The sequence below is a fragment of the Ahaetulla prasina genome, chromosome 4, assembly GCF_028640845.1.
Source record: "Ahaetulla prasina isolate Xishuangbanna chromosome 4, ASM2864084v1, whole genome shotgun sequence".
NCBI classification, from domain to species: domain Eukaryota; kingdom Metazoa; phylum Chordata; class Lepidosauria; order Squamata; family Colubridae; genus Ahaetulla; species Ahaetulla prasina.
This window is the reverse complement of record NC_080542.1, coordinates 138,842,737-138,864,018: the sequence shown is the minus strand read 5'-3', so window position 1 is coordinate 138,864,018 and position 21,282 is coordinate 138,842,737. Positions and strand designations below refer to the sequence as shown.

General features: G+C 48.9%; 1 protein-coding gene across 1 annotated transcript in view; it reads right to left on the bottom strand.

The window, feature by feature from the left end:
- Window positions 1-14,687, bottom strand: part of SHH (sonic hedgehog signaling molecule) — a 42,872-nt gene extending 28,185 nt beyond the window's left edge. The window contains exons 1-2 of the mRNA XM_058181670.1: window positions 13,937-14,687; window positions 5,978-6,239 (exon numbers count right to left, since the gene is read on the bottom strand). Coding sequence (XP_058037653.1) covers window positions 5,978-6,239; window positions 13,937-14,239 — 565 coding nt within the window. The 5' untranslated portion in view covers window positions 14,240-14,687. The remainder of the gene's footprint in view (window positions 1-5,977; window positions 6,240-13,936) is intronic.
- Window positions 14,688-21,282: the final 6,595 nt, after the last annotated feature.

Sequence of the window (21,282 nt, the reverse complement as noted above, 5' to 3'; positions counted from 1 at the left end):
TCCCAGAGTTCCTCAGCCAGCAAAGCTTTGCTGGCTGAGGAACTCTGGGAGTTGAAGTCCACAAGTCTTAAAAGAGCCAAGTTTGCAGACCCCTGCTCTAGACTAGCCATACCCAGTTCCTGCAACCGTTCTTCATATGTTTTAGTCTATAGGCTATTAATCATCTTATCAATCACCTTGATCATCCCTTCAAGACAGATCAGACTAGAAATCCAGTGCAGTGTTGGTCAGTGCGGCTGTTATTATAAACCTATAGTAAAAGAGTCTTGCAGACCTGAATGCATTCCCCTTTCTCTCTTTTTTTAATTTGCATTTATATCCTGCCCTTCTCCAAAGACTCAGGGCGGCTTACACTATATTAGCAATAGTCTTCATCCATTTGTATATTATATACAAAGTCAACTTATTGCCCCCAACAATCTGGGTCCTCATTTTACCTACCTTATAAAGGATGGAAGGCTGAGTCAACCTTGGGCCTGGTGGGATTTGAACCTGCAGTAATTGCAAGCAGCTGTGTTAATAACAGCTTAGCAGCCTGAGCCACCAGAGGCCCTTTTTATCTGATTGGTGCCTTCCTCCTGTTCCTCCAGGTTGTTCTTTCTGCCCTCTAGAGATTTTGGCCTCCTGACATCTTCAGCCAACATGGGATTTATAATCCAATGCTTCTGGAGGGCCATATGCTGCAGAAAGTTGTTTCTAACCTAGGCACTGCTTGAATAGACAAACTAGGAGATAGGAAATATTCTGTTCGGCCCTTCAATTGCTACTACTCTGGTTTTCTGCTGGTTTATAGGAAGGAGGTGGAACATTTGAAGCATGAAAGATAGAACACTACAAGGTAGGTGAGCATTATCCCTGCCTAAGATTACTCTCTCCAGAACAGTCACAAACAGAAAACCAGGCAGGAGAAAGGTTTTGCCTTCTAGCTTATGTTCCAGATCTCTGCTTGCAAAACAAAAACAAAACTCCAAACCCTTATACATGCATCCACATGAATATAGGTCAGATTCTGCCTGCAGAGTTCACACTTGTCGTAGTTTCAACATTGGCTCCCTGGATCAAAGACGAGATGGTGCCTCCACCCTTCACTTTGCGGTTTGGATCAAACTAAGTCAGGAGAGCCAGTTTGGTGTGTACTGAAGTGGTTAAGGAATCAGGCTAGAAACAATACCATGAGTTCTAGTTCTGCCTTAAGCCCAATTGCCAACTTGGCGGCTTTGAGACAGTTGCTCTCTCTCTTTCTCTCTCTCTGTCCTGGGAAATGGACAATGGCAAACCACTTTTGAAAAACCCTTGCTAAGCAAAGTGCAGAGTGTTGTCAGGAGTCAACTGACAACTGACTCCAAGGCACAAAATAAAATAGAAATACCAATATACCAGGGCTACTGCAACATGATTGAATCCGGATCCAGAAACTAAGCTGAATATTAATATTGAGAAGGCAATATTGCCCACAACAGAATGTCAGCAACCTGGTTCAGAAAAAATAGGATAAAATACAGGTAATCCTCAATTTATGACCACAATTAAGCCCAAAATTTATGCTGCTAAGTGAGAAATTTGTTAAGTGAGTTTTGCCCCATTTTACGATGTTTCTTGCCACATTTGTTAGGCGAATCACTGCAGTTGTTAAATTACCAGCACTGTTGTTATGTGAAATCTGGTTTTTCCATTGACTTTGCTAGTCAGAAGGTCGCAAAAGGGGATCACATGACCCCAGGACACTGTAACCGTCATAAACGTGAATCAGTTGTCAAACATCTCAATGTAAATCACATGACCACGGGGTCGTCGTAAGTGCGACAGTCGTAAGTGTGAAAAATTGTCATAGGTCACTTTTTGTTGTAACTTCAAGTGGTCACTAAATGAACTATTGTAAGTCGAGGACTACCTGTAGTATGAACTGCACTGTGCACATCCAGTGCTCTGGTCTCTAAGAGACAAGACATAGAAGGGGCCAAGAAAACCAAAAGGACATATTCTTGTCAGAGTTAAGACACCAAGACAGCTTTACTTTTTTTTAACTTAGTACAAAAAGTCCAGCGGTCTTCTGGTCCTGCTTTCTGACTCATTAGTCCTAGAAATAATTACTATTGTCCCCAACACTTTATTTATTTATTTTATTTATTTATTTTTCGAATTTTTATACGGCCCTATCTCCCTAGGGACTCAGGGCGGTTCACAGCCAAAATAAAAATATACATATAAATACAAAATAAAACGTCAGTTAAAAAACTTATTAAAAATGGCCGAATTATTAAAATCACAATATACATAATAAAACCCATTTAAAACCATTTAAATTTTAAAATCTAATCCAGTCCTGCGCAGATGAATAGATGTGTTTTAAGCTCGCGGCAGAAGGTTCGGAGGTCAGGAAGCTGACGAAGACCTGGGGGAAGTTCGTTCCAGAGGGTGGAAGCCCCCACAGAGAAGGCCCTTCCCCTGGGTGTCGCCAGCTGGCACTGCTTAGCCGACGGCACCCTGAGGAGTCCCTCTCTGTGAGGGACTCTGTGAGGGACTCTCTTTAAATGAGCTAAAGGAACTTCTCCAATTCTTCTGCAAGCTAAACATCTGGAATGTTACATTTTCCAGACTGAAAATATAAAATCTATGGTATCCTCACATGCCCGGAATTATAGTTCACATTATTTTAAGAAGTGCATCAGGGATTTTAACCTATACCTTGACGATACTAATACTAATGCTACTAATACTAATAATTAAAAAAATAATTGGGTCTTTGACTTGAGAAAAAGTCAACCTCCAATGAAAAATAATTATAAAAGACCCTGGTAGACTGAGAAAAAAAGTTGCTTTTTAGGAAATCTACTTGGGGAATCCAGTCCCGTAGTGAAATCTTACCCACTGCCTTGAATGGAATTCTCCCTCCCTCCCCATCATGCCGGTTCTCTTAATCCTTGCTTCGTTCTCACATTAGTCGATATATTTAGAGACAGTTAATTATTTTTTCATCTCGATCGCGTGTTTCTTGGCACTTCGAGAGTGTTTTCTTTAAGAGGCGGTCAAAAAGGAGGAGAGGTAGCAAAACAAGGAGGCGTCTCCGCCAAAAAACAAAAAACAACAACAACAAAAAAACCCTGTTAACTGTTTTGCTAGAAAGCGACAATTTATGCAGAAAGCGAGCGAGCAGCACGCGCCCTTGAGGCTGCGTTTCTCAACCACACCAGCAAGGGGCGCTCGTAGCACGAAGGAATACTGACAGCCGAGGCTGAACTTAAAAAAGCGGAGCTCGGAACAGCTGTACGCTGTTCCGGCGACAGCAAGAGGAAGAACGAGCTTTTGCAGGTTGTTTCACTGCCCCACTGAAATATCAATGCCGGGTTAAGCGGCTCGGAGGCCGCAGGGCCGGCGGAGAGACGAGAAGCTTGTCTGCTTCCCCTTCGCTTTTTTCCACCCCCCCAAAGGGGGAGCTGGAGCTAGTTGTTTCGGCAAAAGTCCCAATCCGTGGCGGGACACAAGAACAAACTTCCCTCGAAGTCTCCTGCATGCTCTGGATACGGGTCGGCGGGCGGGTGGGGGATGGGGCAGGAGGAGCGCAGGGCAAGTTCTAAGCTCAGACTGCTTTTTAAACGTACCGCATCTTCACTGAGGTCGCGGAAAAAAACGCGCAGACGATCGAGCGCCTGGATGGTCGAACCCCAACAGGGGGGTGAGGGGTGAGGGGTGAGGGGTGGGCGGTCTCTAAAGCGCTGCGCGGGATCCGCATCTGTTTCCTAGCACGGCTTCAGCAAGCGGGGGTTGTGCCTGTGACCACGCACGCCGCTCCTCTGGATGAATGAACTCGAAGCCTCGGTCCTCCCTACCGCGTGGGTACCATTCGCCGCACCTCGCCACCTTCCATCCTTTCCTCTGCCCAGTTCATTTTGGTTCTTTCTTTCTTTCTTTCTTTCTTTCTTTCTTTCTTTCTTTCTTTCTTTCTTTCTTTCTTTCTTTCTTTGTCTTTCTGTCTTTTTCTTCCTTTCTGTCTTCCTGTCTGTTTCTTTCTTTCTCTTTCTCTTTCTGTTTATTTCTTCGTTTCTTTCTTTCTTCATTTCTTTCTTTCTCTTTCTGTCTTTCTGTCTTTTTCTTCCTTCCTTCCTTTCTGTCTTCCTGTCTCTCTCTCGCTCTGTCTTTCTTTTTTTCTTTCCCTCTTTCCCTCTTTCTCTCTTCTCTTTCTCTCCCTTTCTCTCTCTCTCTCTCTCTCTCTGTCCCTCCCCCCTTCCCTCTCTCTCCCGCTCCCTCCTTCGGTTAGAAGGAAGAAAACGGGGCGTCCTATGATTTCTAAAAGGATCCAGAACTACGGCTCTGGGATCTCTCTTGAGTGTGTGTGTGTGTGGGGGGGGGATTCGGGAGTCGAGACCGGCGGAACAAGTCACCCCGGCGTGCTTGGGACGGTTTGAGTTTAACAAAATGAGTTGTGGCTGACCGGTTAAGGGTCCAGGAGGACCTGCTTTGAATTCAAGGGGTCTCAGCTCCCCTCTGAAGAGATTAAGCAGCGTGGAAACGGCGTGGGAGGGGATGCTCGCTGCTGTGTTGAGAAACCGTTCCCCAGTGGGCTTAAGCTCTGAACTCCCATTCTTGCCAGGAATCTTACTTAGGTTGTGCGCACAAGACCCGTCCGGAGCTCAAAAGTTCCCAGCCAGCAGCTTCCCTCATTCCCACCCATCTGTGAAGACGCGGCCGAGGCAATTGCAACAGAGCTTGAACGCGGGTCTAACAATCGCAGTCTAGGATGCCCCGGCAGAAATAATTGAAACGACCGACTCGGGGGTGGGTGTGGGGAGAGAGCAGACGCTGACTGACCTTAGTTGGGAACAAAGCACTGGACGCACAACCGCCCCGCACTGGATGCGCGAGGCCGATTCTCACGTTCTCATTTACTCGAGAAGACAGTGGGCGGGGCTTATTGCGTTTAACCAGAACGCCCCAAAGCCCCTTCATTTGAGGATGCCCGGATTGGGCGAAAGGCTTAGAAGCGGCAGGCCCCTGCGCTTTAATCGCTAGCCTTCCTCAAGACTATTTCGCCCCGCTACATTTCTCATAGCCCTCTTAGACGTAGCTTTTCTGTCTCTTAAGGTCAGCAGGCCTTCAGGAACCTGGATAAGGTCCCTGACAGTTCCCTCCCTCCTTCCCGTTTTCTGGCCATTCTTGACTAATTGGAGATTTCTGGATAATAGTTGATGGTTGATGGTATTTAAAGGAGTAATTAAAGAAAAGGTTCATTTATTTAACTTGGCAACTTGAAGACGGGTGGATTCTAATAATTCTGGGAGTTGAAATCCTCTCAACGACCAAGTTGCCAGGTTTTGAAATGTGACTCACATCCCATTTTTCATACAAAAACTGAAACTGGCATACACGATGCATATTCCTACTTTCCCCCACAACAACCATGTGAGGTAGATTGGGGAGGGGGAGAAGGAAAGTGGGAGAGAAAGAACAGGCCCTTAGCCAAGGCCACCCAGGGAGCATCTATGGAGGAAGATAGACTGCACCTTGCTCTCCCAAGTCCTTCATATTCCAAAAAAAAAAAAAAAAAAAACCCTCTCTCTATATGTGTATACTTGCATTGGTGAAACACAGCAGTCGCCCTTCTTATCTCACAACTAACACCTTAAATGGAGGCTAAATAAATGGGAAACTCAGCCAAAGCATTCTTCTGCTTCCAACTAGCAGTATCAGGTCTCTGAAATCCCTTCAGCATAAGCAGGAATGCCGTACCCTTTCACAGTAGGTGTTACTATTACTTTACTACTTGCCCCTTCTGCAGAATGAGATGCTTTTAAGAACGATCTCAGTTTCCCCCCTCGAGAATGGAGAGAGCGGAGGATGCGTCTCATCCAGGCAGGGGTGTCCCCTGCCGTCTTGTTTGTTTTTAACAACATTCCTCGGGTTTCCCACACCCTGGCCAAGCTTAGCAGACCCGGCACGCCTGGGAGGACGCCCACCCCCCGCTCTCGCTCGCGCTGCTTACCGGCCTTGACGGAGCAGTGGATGTGCGCCTTGGACTCGTAGTAGACCCAGTCAAAGCCGGCCTCGACGGCCAGGCGAGCCAGCATGCCGTACTTGCTGCGGTCCCGATCCGAGGTGGTGATGTCCACTGCGCGGCCCTCGTAGTGCAGCGACTCCTCAGAGTGGTGGCCGTCCTCGTCCCAGCCCTCCGTGACGCGCAGCTTGACGCCGGGCCACTGGTTCATGACGGAGATAGCCAGCGCGTTCAGCTTATCCTTGCAGCGCTGCCGGGAGCAAGCAGAAGAAAGGCGAGCGTGGCGGGGGGAGTCAGAACAGCTGGCGGCGCAGTGGGGTAGGGATGGGGGGGATTGTCACGGCCGGGCTGGCTGGGCAGGGGACGCGAAATCCCACGGCGGGAGCCAGACCTGCGGTGCTTCCGCCCGCCCGCAGGTCTCCTGTGGCCAAGCGATCCCGGCTGGGGGAAGAGAATCGTGTGACCCGGGTTTCCCTCCCAGCTGAGATATTCCAGTGGACCTAAAGCGGGGGACAGGAAACACTTGTGGAGGTCTTCCAGCTCCGGATGGCAACCACATGGGTCATCTCAAGAGCTTTGCAGTCCAGATCTGATGGTCCTAACTTTTTCCTGTGCGATCTGTATAATGCTAATTGATTTCCCCTTTCTTTAAAGCTACCCACAGGGGATGCCTCCCACCTGTAAGCAGACAAAGCTGGGAGGCCTGGCAGACAGCTGATCTTTTGCCCAAGTTTAAGCATCCTAAGGCAGGTTAGGTTAGTCGCCACAAAGCCAAAAGTCTAGAATAGCTGTAATTTAAATCAGGGGTCTCCAACCTTGGCAACTTTAAGACTTGTGGACTTCAACTGGCTGAGGAATTCTGGGAGTTGAAGTCCACAAGTCTTAAAGTTGCCAAGGTTGGAGACCCCTGAATTAAAGCACCTTCCCCTCCCCCCCAAAAAAACTTGGCACCTTTAAGAAGTATAAATTAGCTGGGGCATTCTGGGATCCAAAGTCCACAGATCTTAAAGTTGCCAACTTGGGAAAATGCAGCTTTAGATACTTTGCTTGCTTGTGAGATTTTAGTAGAATCCCCTATGCATTTTGCCCTGTTACTAAAGGATGGGGTATAAAACATGATTAGGCAGGAGATGAGCAAGAGGGAGAGTTTAGCTCACCAGGAATGAGGTAGACAAACTCTGGAAGAAACTGAGCCAACCATACCCTCCTGGACACCTACTGATATCTGTTCTACCAAGCCCGCTCTCCCGCCACCAACCAAACTCTACTCTACTGGCTGAGATAATGCAGAAATTGTGCTTCTGTGTCCACACAAGGGAACCCCAGTCTGAAAGATATGCTTCCATCATGTTGCTCAGTCTTGACATGCTACCACATCTATTGTCTCGGAATGGACCTTCATCCTAAGACCCAAAGTTGGACCTTGGAGAAACTCCTGCTACAGTATGTGGGCAGAAGGAGGGGAGCAAAGGGAGGCACAGTTCCCTCCAGAGAGTGCTCCTCCCAGAGTCATTCCAGTCCAAAACTAGATGCAACAGCCCACAAACATGTTTGGCAAACTTGCTTTCTGAAGTCAATTTGGCAGAACTCCAACTTTACCAGTTATCAAACCTTCTGTCCAGCTTAGCTGAGAAGGGGCCCCCCGGAAGACAATCCAAGGTCATTATGTGTCCTGTGGCAGCAGTAGAATCTCTAGATGGACTAGAAAATATTTAAATAGTTTTATATATTGCCCAGAGCCTACTGGAGTTGAGCAGCCAATAAAATTAAATAATATATTAAATATTTTAGGAAAGACAGGTTGATTGGATCCTGACAGGATTAGAGCAGGACCATTGGTTGCTAGGCTGGGGGTTTCAGTTTCCTACAGTTAATTTGTCTGTCTCCTTAATTTTGGTGTGCTTATTTGAGAACTTGTTGGAATCAAGTCTTTCTCTGCTTGGTTCTTGGTAGGACTTGGGCTGTGGTTGGAAGTTGTACTTCCTTGGTGGAAAATGACTGCTGAATGGAAGAACATCCACTGAACCAGTTTCCATCCAAGATAAATGAAAAATTGTTGGCATTGACTAGATTTAAGGATAATGGTTCAGTACTTGTATTCACAAGCATGCGTAACTTGGTTAGCTTTAGCTTGAATGGGAGGGGAGGTAAGCTATTTTGCTAAATCAGGATTCATTTGATGGTTGAATGGTCTAAACTCCCGAAGTTGATTAATTGAATAGACTTGGATCTTCAGGAGTGGGGCAACATGCAGGGTAAATTAATTAATTAATTAATTAATTAATTCTATTTCGCTTAATGTAATTAGCAAATATAGACCAACTTAACTTTCGGTGAAAAGATGCAAGTTAGTAATATAAAATTTTCCTAGCCTGAGAAGTAAATCCACCTCTGTGACTTTATAGGGCTTTTACTCCCTAAGAATTTAGATTTTCAGATTTAGCTCCACATGTCTCATTCTTGAGTGATTTATATCCAGGAATCATCTTAAAATGAATGGAAGGGAAGAAGACATAAGGTATCTATCTTCTTAGATCCTGCAGAAGCTGGAAGTATCTATTTTACTTTATAAAAAAAAAAATGAAGAGGAAAAAAAATTGGCCAAATTTGGAGATTGCAAAAGCTGGACTACAGCTTCAAGATATGAAAGTATATGGATCTAGATAAACACAAGTTATTTTTAAAGACAAAAAAATAAGGTTAAGTTTTTAAGTTTTGTACCTGAATGAAGTTTTTCTCACTTCAGCAAGCAAAACACACACACACACACACACACACACACACACACACATATCCCTTCCCCCCTCCCAAAACTGTTTTTGTCTGATTTCTGAACAAGACTGTTTTCTTTTTGCAAAGTTTTTAAAAGTGGTTTGCTATTCCCTCTTTCCTAGAGCTGAGAGAAAGTGACTAGGGGTCACCAGGCTGGTTTTGTATCTAAGGCAAGACTAGAACTCATAACCTCCTATTTTCTATCTCAATGCCTTAAATGTTATATCAAACTAGTTCTGATCAGCACTATTCACAATCTGAGAAAATATAATTCAGGAACAGTTTTCCTACTTAAATTTTTGCTGGCCTAACAATTGCCTGTGATTTTGCACCAACCCGATATCACCCTCAGGTTCTTGTGAATCTCATCCATCCATCCAGGATGGATGTTCCCCAATATATAATTCATCAATTATTATTTGTGAATAGATAAGGAGATGTTTCACTTCTTCCTCTGGTCTGGCCCTGTTAATATTTATTTGAGTTCCTGCGATCTGTAGCTAGGGACTGTATTGGGATTCCATGACCCTAGAAACTAAAGTCATTAGCAACTTGGCTATAAGTTCCCACAGACTCTGGATTCAGTGGAGAAGGAAGCAAGGAGGATCTTGATGTATCCTACTAGTAATCTCCTAGCATTTTCTCCACAAAGGCTAACCTTCAAAACTTTTAAGCGAGGCAGATTTCTAAGCAAGTGGCCTCTGAAAGTAAACAATCCTTTCCAAACCAATGTTCATTTATCTTAAACTCCATGAATTAGTCTTTTAAAGCTAGGGACAACATCTTTCTGGAAGAATCCACAGAAGCAAATAAAAGACAGGTCAACGTTCTATTGCATTATTTTAAAAAAGGATTTCTGGGAGAAAACAACAACAACTGAGTTTATAGAGGATGAGGAGTTGCTGAGTCTTTGCAGTTTTGCTGGGAAGCATAAATAGTTCTCTAAGATTGTAGCTACGATAGAACAAACCTTTCCAGAGGCCAATGACTTTACACTGGACAATTTCTTGGACTTTCTCCCAGGAATACTTTTGCCATTTCACCTCTCCAGCAAGAAGTATAAGCCAGCAAGGCATTTTTTTTTCCAGAGTCAACTTTTGCAACATTGTCTTTTAAGACCAACTCAAGAGTGAATTTGGCACCCTTTTACCTGCCTTTTATATATTTTCTTCAGTATGAAGTTTAGCCCAGTAAAACTCAGTGGGGTTTGCTTTAATATAAACACAAATGGGATTGTAAAAAAGGAGAAATTGCCTAGTTCCACAAACCTTCACTCTACTTTTCTCTAGAAGAATGGCTTCTACAACTCCCAAATGATCTATGGAGATTTTCAGCCATCCAGGTCACGGTTGTCCCAAAGGCGCTTTTTCAAGAGAAAGTTCAGTTGCCTCTTGAAAAAGCACTTTTGGGACTTGTAGTTGCTGTCTTATTGAACGAAGGGCGGCCAAGATAGATACATCTCAACAGTTTTAGAAATCGCTGCCGCGGATACTGTTTTAAGAGTGACATCTTTTGGGGAGGCGGGGGAGGGAGATTTAAGTCATAATCATCATCTTCGTTTATGTCAGAAGGCTGCTGCTGGGAAGGCGAATGCGTAAAAAGCACATCAGCTCAGTGGGCAGGTAAGCAGAAACACGAGTGGGTTTTCCTACCCCTTCACCGCACCAAACAGCAGATCCCGGATCTCTGCCGACCAGATGGAACTAGACAGCAGAAACTGATTCCCCCATACCTGCGCTTCTTCCGTGAGCGTCCAAAGAGCCGAAAGCCTGAGGCTACGAAGAATCCGACGCCGGTTGCCCAAGGCGCGCGGCTGGACTGGAGGAAGAGTCAGGGGAGCTCAGCCGTTCGGAGTTCTCGGGCTCACGGAGGGAACTTCGCCGGCGAGGAGAGGGGAAGGAAAGATCTACAGAGCCGGCTTTTTGGGATCAAAATCCTCACCCGCAAAGACGGCAGCGCTGAGCACTTTTGGCTTCCATCACTCCTCTAAGGCATCTTATCTGCCCGATCCTTTCTTTGCAGGACGGCTTGGGCAGAAAAGAGCCGAGTTATGGGGCGGAGGGGGGCCGGCTAACCTGACCTAGGCATGCAGGCTACTCCTGCCTTCTCCAGGGCGCCGTTCCGCCTCGGCGCTTTTCACTTTCTCTCCCCCTTTGCTAAGAAGGAAGGCGGCCCGCGTGTGGAATCTCTTCAGGAATAAATCCCATAGGGTGCAGCCTCGATTCCCTTGATTGAGCGGGACTCAACCGCCCACACCTCCCACTCAAGCCCCGAAACAAGCTAAAGAACATTCACGGACTGTAACTGCCTTCGTCCCAGCGGGCCGAGAAGGGCCTCGTTTTTCCAGACTAATCGCAGCTCTGGCCTGACACCCTTATGTCCCTCATTAGTTAGAGTAGGCTACGGAGTGGGAATTGTGTGGGGGGTGGGGGGGGGGAGGCGGCCGCCTAGAAGGCCGCCGTCACCTGCCAGGAGAAACCCTCTGCCGGGTTTTGCCTCTTTCTCCTCCCTTCATTTAGTTAATATTAACTGGCAGCGGCGGCAGCGGCTGGTTGGAAAGATGAACGCTTCTCTGCCGAAAAAGGTTCCCCTCCCATCTCGGCCCCGCCCCAGGAGGGAGACTGCCTTCTCCAAGCTGCCTGGCCGCTGCGCGAGACAAGGGTCAAGGCGGAGACGAAGGGCCCGGGGCCGCCCAGGTGCATTTCCGCCGCCAAGCGGCGTTCTATGTTAGCAAATCTCCCCCACCCTATCTCAGGCGGTGAAAGGCCGCCGCGCAGGGTAACAGATTCGCTTCCTTTTCTGCTTTCACGCCCAGGGTCAGCTGGACTCCATGAGCATCCCCTTCCCCCCCCCCAGCGCACGTCCCCCAAAGTCTGCCTCAAAGCCCGCTCTTTGCTCCCAAGCTAAGGCTATTTTTCCGACCGCGCCCAGAACTCGCTCTGGTCGGCCGAAGAATCCGGAAAGGAGCGAGGCGAGATGGGAAGCTCCCGTGAGTGCGTCTAGCGCGGCGGGGCTGGGGCGCGGTGTTTGTTGCGTCTGAGGGAAGTTGGCTGAAGGTCAGAAGTTCAGAGGCTGCCAGAGAACGCTGCCAAGGAGGCCGGCGGTGAAGAAGTGGGGAAGGAGAGCGCTACCTTGCAGGTGCCTCGATTCACCAAACAAGGGAGCTCCAAGGCGCGTGGGAAGCGCGCGTGGGGGCGGGGAAGACCAGGAAAGGCGGCGGTCAGAGGAGGCTAAGCTTCCCGGCCCTCTCCGTTGCCTCTCTTTTCCCCACCCTCGACCCCAAATATCCAGGCCACTTGTTCCAAATTTACCTCCCTTCCAGACCTATCTTCTTCTTTCCTTCCCAGACCGTCCAGATTACACTCCCATCACCCCAGCTCACTAGGACTGGCGAAAACGTCATATACACCTGGAGGAGCTTCCAGACAGATTCCCCGGGAATAGGACCCGCCCAGGTGCATTTCCTTTGCTCTTCCCGGGCTGTCGGAGGAGCGCGAAGGAAAGCAACCTGCGCCGGCAGAGGCGGGCGCGCACGCGCAGGACCCCTTGCCGCGTATAACAGCGGCAGCGCTTTTCCTGGGGCTTCCGCGTCACTGCCAACCCCGCCAGGAGCTCGCAGCCTTTCCGGCCGCCTGTAGCCAGGCTCCAGGCTGAAACACGAGCCCTGCCGATCGATCAGAGAGGAGTAAGTGAAGCTGAAAACGCGAGATGCGGTTGACTTGCAGCCGCACAGCTAACCCGGCTCGCGCGTCTTTGCAGATGAGAGAAGGGGGTGGGGGGAGCGGGGACATAAGAAAGGCAGGAGGGCGCGAACGCCAACCGGGAGCTTAAAGGTTCATCAGTGGCGCTGGTCCCGCCATCGCCTCGCCTTCTGTTCTCTGGGGGCCTTTTGCTTTCCTGGAGGCAGCGCTGTCGCGGCCTCGGCAGCTGTTGGAACTCGCGTCGCGCGCGCTTCCAAACCTTTCCGTGTCCCGTGAGATTTAAGGTGGTCAGATGGAGATGGCGGGCAGGCGCATTTCCCGTAGCCCCAAGCGAACTCCTCGCCGAACGGCAGGGCGGGACGCGAGCAAAGACGCCAAAAGTACGCCGCCCCCCCCTCCGCCCTTCCAGGGGCGACTCGGGCGGAATCGAGCTGGTTCCGTGGTGCTGAAGGTGGGGCTTAAACCTCAGAATCGCGGGAGGGGTCGGGGAAGTAAAGGCAGCTGACCTATTTTCGGAAGGGGACGCAACCGACGGCAGTCGCCCGAGGCCGGCAGCGTGGTGGAGAATTTGAAGGGCCGCCCGAACTCTGGAGCGGAGCCTGATTCGCAGAGTTTTCCCTGGACGAATCAGTTTTCGATCATTATTCGGTTGGAAAGCTGATCTAGGGACGGAGGGTGGGCGGTTAATGGGTGCCTAGTTTTAGTCGCCTATTTGTAGTCCTCGCATACTGAGGGCCGTGAGACGTGGGCGCGCAATCCGCGACCTTCCATCCCGGGTTTGCTGTGCCGATTAAGTTCCCCGTCCTTTCCCCTCGGGTGGTATCACCGGTCTGGGGCCGAGGGGGAAATGAGCATCTTTAAAGGCGATCAATGCGCTCTCAGACACAGTTGCCAAAGGGAGTCTGGCGGATGCCGCCTTTGATTATTATTATTAGTAGTAGTATTATCCTGCTCCTTGGACTTCAGAACCGCCCCGGGAGATGCCAGGTTCTGACCTTCATCCTCACGGCGTGCGCGAGGCGACGGGGAGAGAGGGTTAATCTAAAAGAAACTGACTAGGAAGAGAAAGAAGCGGAGCTGGGCGATTCCCTATCTCCGAGGAGGAGACCGGTGGTGTGCAGAAGGCTAACACGAGCAGCAGGCAGAGCCGCCAGCTAACCAACTCGGTGGCAGGGAGCGGCCGAGCGCAGCTCTGCCTGCAACTATCAGGGCTACCGTATTCACACGCGGAGCCTCCTCCCTCCGTGGCGGAAGGTCGCATCAACAGCCCAGCCGATGCTATCCCCAAGGAGCTCTCCCCCACCCCACCGGCGCATCCCTTCCCCCGACAGCTCCTGGGAACCGGGGTCGGCGACGCCCCAGGGAAGCTGAGAGCCCCGGAGGGAGGCGATGCTGCCGTATTACAGTCCGCGCCCCCTCCTCCCCAGGCCGGGAGGCGAGCAGGTCGGCAAGAGGCGAAGGGCGCGTCTCTGACCTGGGTCATCAGCCGGTCGGCTCCCGTGTTCTCCTCGTCCTTAAAAATAATGTCCGGATTATAATTGGGGGTCAGCTCTTTAAAGCGCTCCGAGTTCCGGGTGATCTTGCCCTCGTATCTGCCGCTGGCGCCCAGCGTCTTCTCGGCCACGTTGGGGATGAACTGCTTGTAGGCTAAAGGGGTCAATTTCTTCGGGTGCCTCCTCTTGCCGAAACCCCGGCCCGGCCCGCAAGCCAGCCCGGCGGAGAGGAAAAGCGCGCCTAGGCAGAGCGGGAGGAGCCCAGTTCTTCTCAGGAGCAACATGCCGTCCACGGAGCAAGCGGCCCCTTCGGCTTCCCCTCTCGCCGCCCCCTGCGCTCTACCGGGCTCGTGGCTCGGGTGAGTGCGGGTGAGTGGCAGAGAGCGCGCCCGCTGCTGCCTTCCTCGCCCGGGAGTTGCCCTCTTCCCTCGGCTCCTGGCTTTTTCCCTTCCTTGTCTCCTGCTGCCTGCCTGCCTGCCCGCCCGCCTCCTCCTTTCCTCTGCTTTCCTTTCCTTTCCTCTCCTCTCGGTGACTTAGCCCCCGATCTCTAGCAAAGCAGGTGCATCTTGGCGCTTGCGATAACGGGACTCATCGGAGTTCAGGATCGTGGCGCGTAGAAGGCAGGAGGGGACTGCGGGCGGGAAGCGGGAAGGTGGGGGGGGGGAGCGACGGTGGAAACGGAATGAAATAATAAAGACTGGGATCTAATGGGAGCTGAAACGCCTATGAGTGAAGCCTGGCTCTAGTTCTATATTATAGCTGCCAGCGCTGAGTCCTGATTGGTCGAGGCGGGAGAAGCTCGCCTTCCGATGTATTAACCCTGAAGAAGGCAAAATAGAAAGGGGGGGGGAAGCGCCCACAACAACAAGGCGAGAGATTAAAAAAAAAAAAAAGGACTTGAGAGATTCTCGCTCTCTCCCTCCTTGTACCTGAAGGGTTGGAAGTGAAAGGGGTGGAGACGGCGCTTTCTCGGGATAACATCAATTACATGTTTTTTTTCTTGCCCCCCCTCCTCTTCAACTTAAAAGAAAATTGGCAGCAGGTTAATATTTGTCAGCAAGAGTAAGACGAGATGTATGTGCGCGGAGGTGAGAGACCCCTATAACGTTCACACATTACTTGTCAGCCTGGAGGTTGAAAATGGTCTGGAAAATTTAAGTAGCCGATAAAATTAGGTCATGGGGTGGGGTGGGGGGAGAGATTTCATCGCCGTTCGGGAAACTGAGGAAATCATATGCAGAGTTAAGAGTTCCCATTAAAAAAAAGAAAAACACACACAACCACACACAGCTGGGCATTATTTGAAGCAGGCTAATCCACGCGCGTCCACCTAGGTTTCAGGACAAGGGAACGGAGAAAAAAACATTTATTGGGAAAGGTCCGTTTTTAATCCCCCGTGACTATACAAAGAGGGCGATCTTGTCAAAACTTTCTAACGTGGAAAATAGCTCCTGTTTATAACACAGAGGTATAGAATAGAAGGGTTCGGCCTCAGGGGAAGATGGATCTAAAAGATTTTGGAAACAAGTGCCTGTTCTTTTATAGCCCAACCATCTCAGCTGCAGAGAGTTTTAGGCGAGCTATGTAGGGGGGGGGGAGGCAGTTGCAATAATTGCCTTGGGGCTTAGTCCCATAGATCGCTGGATCGCTATCAGCCCAAGAGTCAGAAAGAGGCTGGTGGAAATTACAAGGAACTCACAATAGTGCAGCATTTCCCCCCCCCCCCAAACTGAGTTGGTAGGGGTTTTTTCCCCCTTCCAGGCAGCTGATGAAGAATCCTCCACCACTTGACACTGAAAGTATGGGGCAGGATTCGTGTATGAGAGATGATGGAGACTAGAGAATTATCCTTAATGTTGCTTAATTGTAATTTTTCGCTGGCTGGCAACTTGTCTGGAGCTGCATGAAGCTACTGAATAGACAAAGGTATCCAGAGACTAATAAAATAAGCTTGGACGCAGATATGAAACTGTACCTACAATTAAACTTTTTTCTTTCTTTCTTTCTTTTTTTGTCACTGTATGAAACTGAGGTTGGTTCTGCTCTGCTTCAAAGGACCAAAAATGCTTTCAAGCATTGAGGAAAAATAAACCCTTATAAATGAAGATATATGGATCTCAAACCTCTTTGATATTTCTCAAAGCTGGCTTGGAAATTCTAGGAATTGAAGTCCACCTGTGTTAACTTTCCAAGTTCTTCGAAAACACTGGCCTGTATAAGAGAGGACATAACAGTGTTGTAATTATCTTGCAAAGTAGAAGAGCCAAGTAGGTTTATTTCTAGCAAGTTTAAAGAAAATTCCCCCCTTCTGAAGTTTTCTTTCTTCTTTCCATCCAAGATCCATGATTTTAAGGTTCCCCAGTTCCAAATACTTGTACTCAGTTAATATTTTTCAAAACTTTGAAAAAAGTATGAGCATCTAAGAAGTTTTGGCTCCACTTACTTTTAAAAGAGAAGAACTATTCTTAACCAGGGTTGCAATATGTGGATGCCCAGAGGGTTATTTCCCTCCCTTTCCATTCCCTACCTGATTTTGAGTTAATGCTTCTTCATTTCCAGTAGGTTTTCCTACTGCTTTTCTGCACAAATCCTGTGAACCCCTAGGTGTTCCCAAAAAGTTATTAGCAATGTGTGTCTCTCTGTTGCCACTTAGTGATTGTCTGTAGTTTGGAACGCCAGACATGAAAGTCCTAATTTTCAGAACTTCTTCCAAATCGGCACCAGCCACTCTATATTTCAATATCTTAGGATGCATAGAAGTCATAGAAATCACGAGGCGAAAGTCATCAAGGCAGGCTCGATGTTCAACAGAACCGAAGCCACTGGCGATATTAATCCAAGGGGGTGGGTGGGTTTATGAATCCGAATTCAGTGATGAGAGATTGATAGAAACTCTGGATTTCCAGTGGGAAATTGACAAGATCTAAAAAGAGGCCTACTGCAAGGAAAGGAGTTCATGTCTGGAAGTTTACGGCTTGTTTCTGGTTTCTCTGGGCGATAGAAAAAAGCTTTGAGAAGTTGGAGACTGAGATATGACAATCAAATCTCTTTCTCTCCCTTCCAGTTTCTCACTCCCACACACACACAATCCTTCCCCCTCCGGATAGTATTTGGAATCTCCATATGTAAACAAACCCGAAGCTTCTGAGCAACCTGCACATTACAGAGAGCCGATTTTTGGATGCGGTGATTTTCAACTCATCGGTGTGGTTTGGACCAAGATAAAAAAAAAAGTCTGATCATTGCTTCTCGCTGTTTTTCCTTTGGTACGAAAGATCTTCGATTCAGCAGGAGGAGCTGGCGTGAAGAGAGAGAGAGAGAATGGCAAGAAAAGTGCGCATGGAGGTTGCGCATATCTAAAAAGTGGAAGGAGCAAAAAAAACAACAACAACAACCCAAAACCCGCTCCTCTATTCTCCCACTCCCCTACACCCACCCCACCCCCGCGGCACCCGCCTCTTTTCAGGATCCGCATGTATAGCAGGAAAAGGAAAAGCGCCCAAGAGGAATTCGCGTGAGAACCAGTTTAGTTTAATGGTTAAGGTGCTAGGCTAGAAACTGGGAGTCTGTGAGTTCTAGTCCCGTCATGAAAGCCAGCTGAGTCACTTAGGGCCAAACTCTCTCTCTCTATCAGTCTAACAGGGTTGTTGTGGTAATGGGGAAAAGAGGCAGAAATATCACCGTAGTTAAGTTCGACGGCTTGAGTTACACTCATCCACCCACAGGTGAGAAAAAAAATATGACAGAAGGTCTAAGACAGAGGTAGCTGGGCATCTCTAGCAAAGCCAAAGATGAAGGAAAGCAACGGTTGCCACAGCTGACAAGTCAGGATCTCCCAAATTTGTCAGACTATTGCAACTTTAAAATATAGGTGGAAGCCCACGCCTTACAGTTGGCTGAAATCGGGACGCACCGCTCTGCTCATTCTCTAAAACCGTGTCGCGAAGGGAATTTATTTACAGGAGGTACTGCAAAATTGCCTTATACAATGTAAGCCGCCCTGAGTCTTCGGAGAAGGGCGGGATATAAATGTAAATAAATAAATAAATAAGGTGCCTCAGTCAACTCTTCCAATATTCTCCTCTTCCGCAGACATAAAACAAACAAACACGGTCAACTTTTTTCTGGGAAGGGGACTATCCCCATCTAGCTGAACTAAACGGAGCTTTAACTCATCAGAACTGAATTTGTCGGGGTCCTCTTCAGGGCACCGAAGCCATGGACTGTCTTTGTTCTCCAGTGGGGCCCCCAAATAATAGAATAGAGTCCTTCAACTTTCCCCGCCTTTCTGCCACGTGACAGACCCAGTCTGCTGGGCACCTGCCCGCCTCCGGCCCGAATATCTGTATCCAAATAAGCAAACAGGCAGGTGACTCGCTTCCCCCGAGTTTTCAGCTAAGCCATCTCCTATGCATTTTGCACGGACTGGCTTGCCCGGCCTCTTTGCTCGCCTGTTCTTTTAGCAAGGAGGAGGAACTTAGTGTCCTTCAGGACATCTGTTGCCTCGAGGCCCGGAGGCTTCGCGGCGTTCTCCCAGAGTGAACGCCGTTCTCACCCTTCTTCCCACCCTACAGCCTGCATCTGCCCTGCCACCACTCCAAAGCTGACCAGCTTGGAGCGCCGGGTCGCGCGCTTCACCAAGAAAAGGCAAGGTTTGAGCCGCCTGGCTAAGCCTCGCCAGCGTCCAGCTTTCGAGTTGCTTTCTGGGCGAGGGTCCCGCGCGCTTCCGGGAGGTGGCGGGGCTAGCCAGGAGTCTTTCGACCGCCAGCCGGTCGCCCCTTCTCTCCAGCTGCCCTCGTGCAAAGGCCTCGGCGGAGTTCTCCCTCTCAGGGGCCGGGCCAGGCCAGTGGAGGGGATATCAAGATCGCCTCCCTTTCGATTCCCCCGCTTCTTGTTTGTCACGCAAGCAAGACCGCCTGTTTCTAGCGCCTTCCTGCGCGAGAGTTTTTCTGAAGGCCGGAGAGCTACCACCTGCTCTCTTCGGGAGACCCTCTGGCTCGGACACCTTACCCAGTGTGACTAGTATCGTCTTTGCCGACGGGACACAAGGCCAGACCCCGAGGGACCCGATCTGGGCCAGAGTAGAATAAAAGACGGACAGGCTTGGGGTACATGTGCAGAGCGCCTGCGTCTCCCTGCTGAGTTAGCCTAACTGACGGGCTACCGGACCTGGGCTGCAAAAATCCGGACGAGTTTGTTTTTTTTTGGGTCGCCTCCAACCATACTCAGGGAGGCCTCCCGAAGTGCCCTAAGTCCCCTGGTACTGGAAAGCAGGACGTCGCTTCCACACGTCTTTTGGAGGAAAAGCACAGGCCGGGAGGTTTCGGAAACTCGAGGGGAATGAGCGGAAACGGCGAGGTTCCTTCGCGCTCCCGGCCAGGTCCTTGGCGATCTGTCCTTCCAGTCTTATCCCTCTCGCCCCCCACTCCCGCGCCCCGCTTTGCATCCTCTCCCTGGAGAGCAGAGGGCGAGGTAGTGGCCACAGCCTTCCATCTCCCTTGGTTTCCGCAGGGTTGCTGCATCGCGCTGCCAGCTGGGCCCGAATATGGGGCGGGGTGGGGGGTGGGGGCAGCATTCGGCAGCTTCGTGCAGCCTCTGCGAACGAAGATCTTTCAGCTTGGCCGGCTCATTAAGGCCTCTGCTTTCCTTCTTCCCTGCCAGCTGTCTCGGTCTGGGGACCTCCTCCTGCGCTGAATCCCGTTTAGGTTTCGGCTGCTTCCCCACTAGGGGACTTTAACATCCAAACCTCCCCTCCATGTCAGGGCTGCTCTTTGCAGCATCTAAAAAGCTAAAGAGAAAGAACGAACGAACCAGACCAAACATCTCCTGGCCAGCCACCAACACCCAAATAAAAGAGGATTAACACCAGACAAACATTCAAAAAAGCAAACAACACAGCCTAATCCAGGAATTACCAAGAATACTCCCACCAACAGGGACAGGACAAGTCACCTGTATATAAACATGCAAACCACGCTCCCTTGTAGTACTGATGTTATTACATACTTGGGTAATGAGATGTCTGCAAGAAGACAACCAGATTCAGAGAGCACCAAGAATCCCCACAGTTCAGTCTTGACCAGAGGTGGTATTCACTTACCTTCGCGCATGCGCAGAGTGTAAAAAACAGGACATGATGATGTCCAGGCAGCTGGGCGGAGCCACCCACAGCTGCTGCTACCCATCCCCCGTCCCCCGAACCGGATATAACCAGCTGAATATCACCACTGGTTTTGACCTACAGATATATCTCCTATCAATATAGCATCTTTCGAATTGTCTAGGTCCTCATGTCCTCTGACACTTTAAGGGTCCCCCATAGACCTAGATCCACAACTGAGCAATATAATAGTAGGTTTAACTCTCTAAGGAGGGCAGCTCAGCTTACCTTCTAAGCTGGCTTCTCCTTCAATTGCCTGTTCTTCAGAAGCTTTCTCCTGGCCTACAGCATCTCCCTTAGCTTTGAGAACATCATCTCCTAAGCCTTTCAAGAGCTTTGGAAGGAGGTACAATCAAAACTGTGGTTGGTGGCCATCCTTATTTCTGCTACTTTCCTCCTGTCCTCACGCTGCTTACTGCCTTGCAGTAAGTTTCTTCTAAGTTTCCACTTTTCTCTTTTTTTGGAGGATCTCATTATTTTATTTCTATTTATATCCCACCTTTTTTCATTTTTATAAATAACTCAAGGCGGTAAGCACACTTCATTCTTCCTCTCATTTTTTCCCATAACAACAACCCAGCAGAGTTGGTCAGAGGGAGAGGGATTAGCTCACCCAGCTGGCTATCATTCTTCTCTTCCTCCCAGCTTATTCGATCTTCTTTCATATATTTATTTAGTGATTCACTCTGCATTTATTCTCACCATACGACCAAAGCACCTCAGTGTACTTTTGTACTGGATTATTCACTTTGGTGCTCAGTTGCCATTCATCCAGTGCTAATTCAACCTTAACCCTATCTCTACTTCTTTTGTCACATTGTCTAAATGTCCACTTTTCATTATACAGGTAGTTCTCCACTTATGACCACAACAGAGCCCAAAATTTCTGCTGTTAATTGAGACATTTGTAAAGTAAGTTTTACTTTACCATTTTACGACCTTTCTTGCCAGAGTTGTTAAGCGAATAGCTGCAGTTGTTAAGTCAGTAGCAGTAGGTTGTTAAGTGAATCTGGCTTCCCCATTGGCTTTGTTTGTCGGAAGGGTTGCCAAATGGGATCACATGACCCCTGGGACACAGCAACGGTCATAAATATGAGTCAGATGCCAAACATCTGAATTTTAATCACGTGACCGTGGGATGCCACAATGATTGTAAGTATGAAAAAT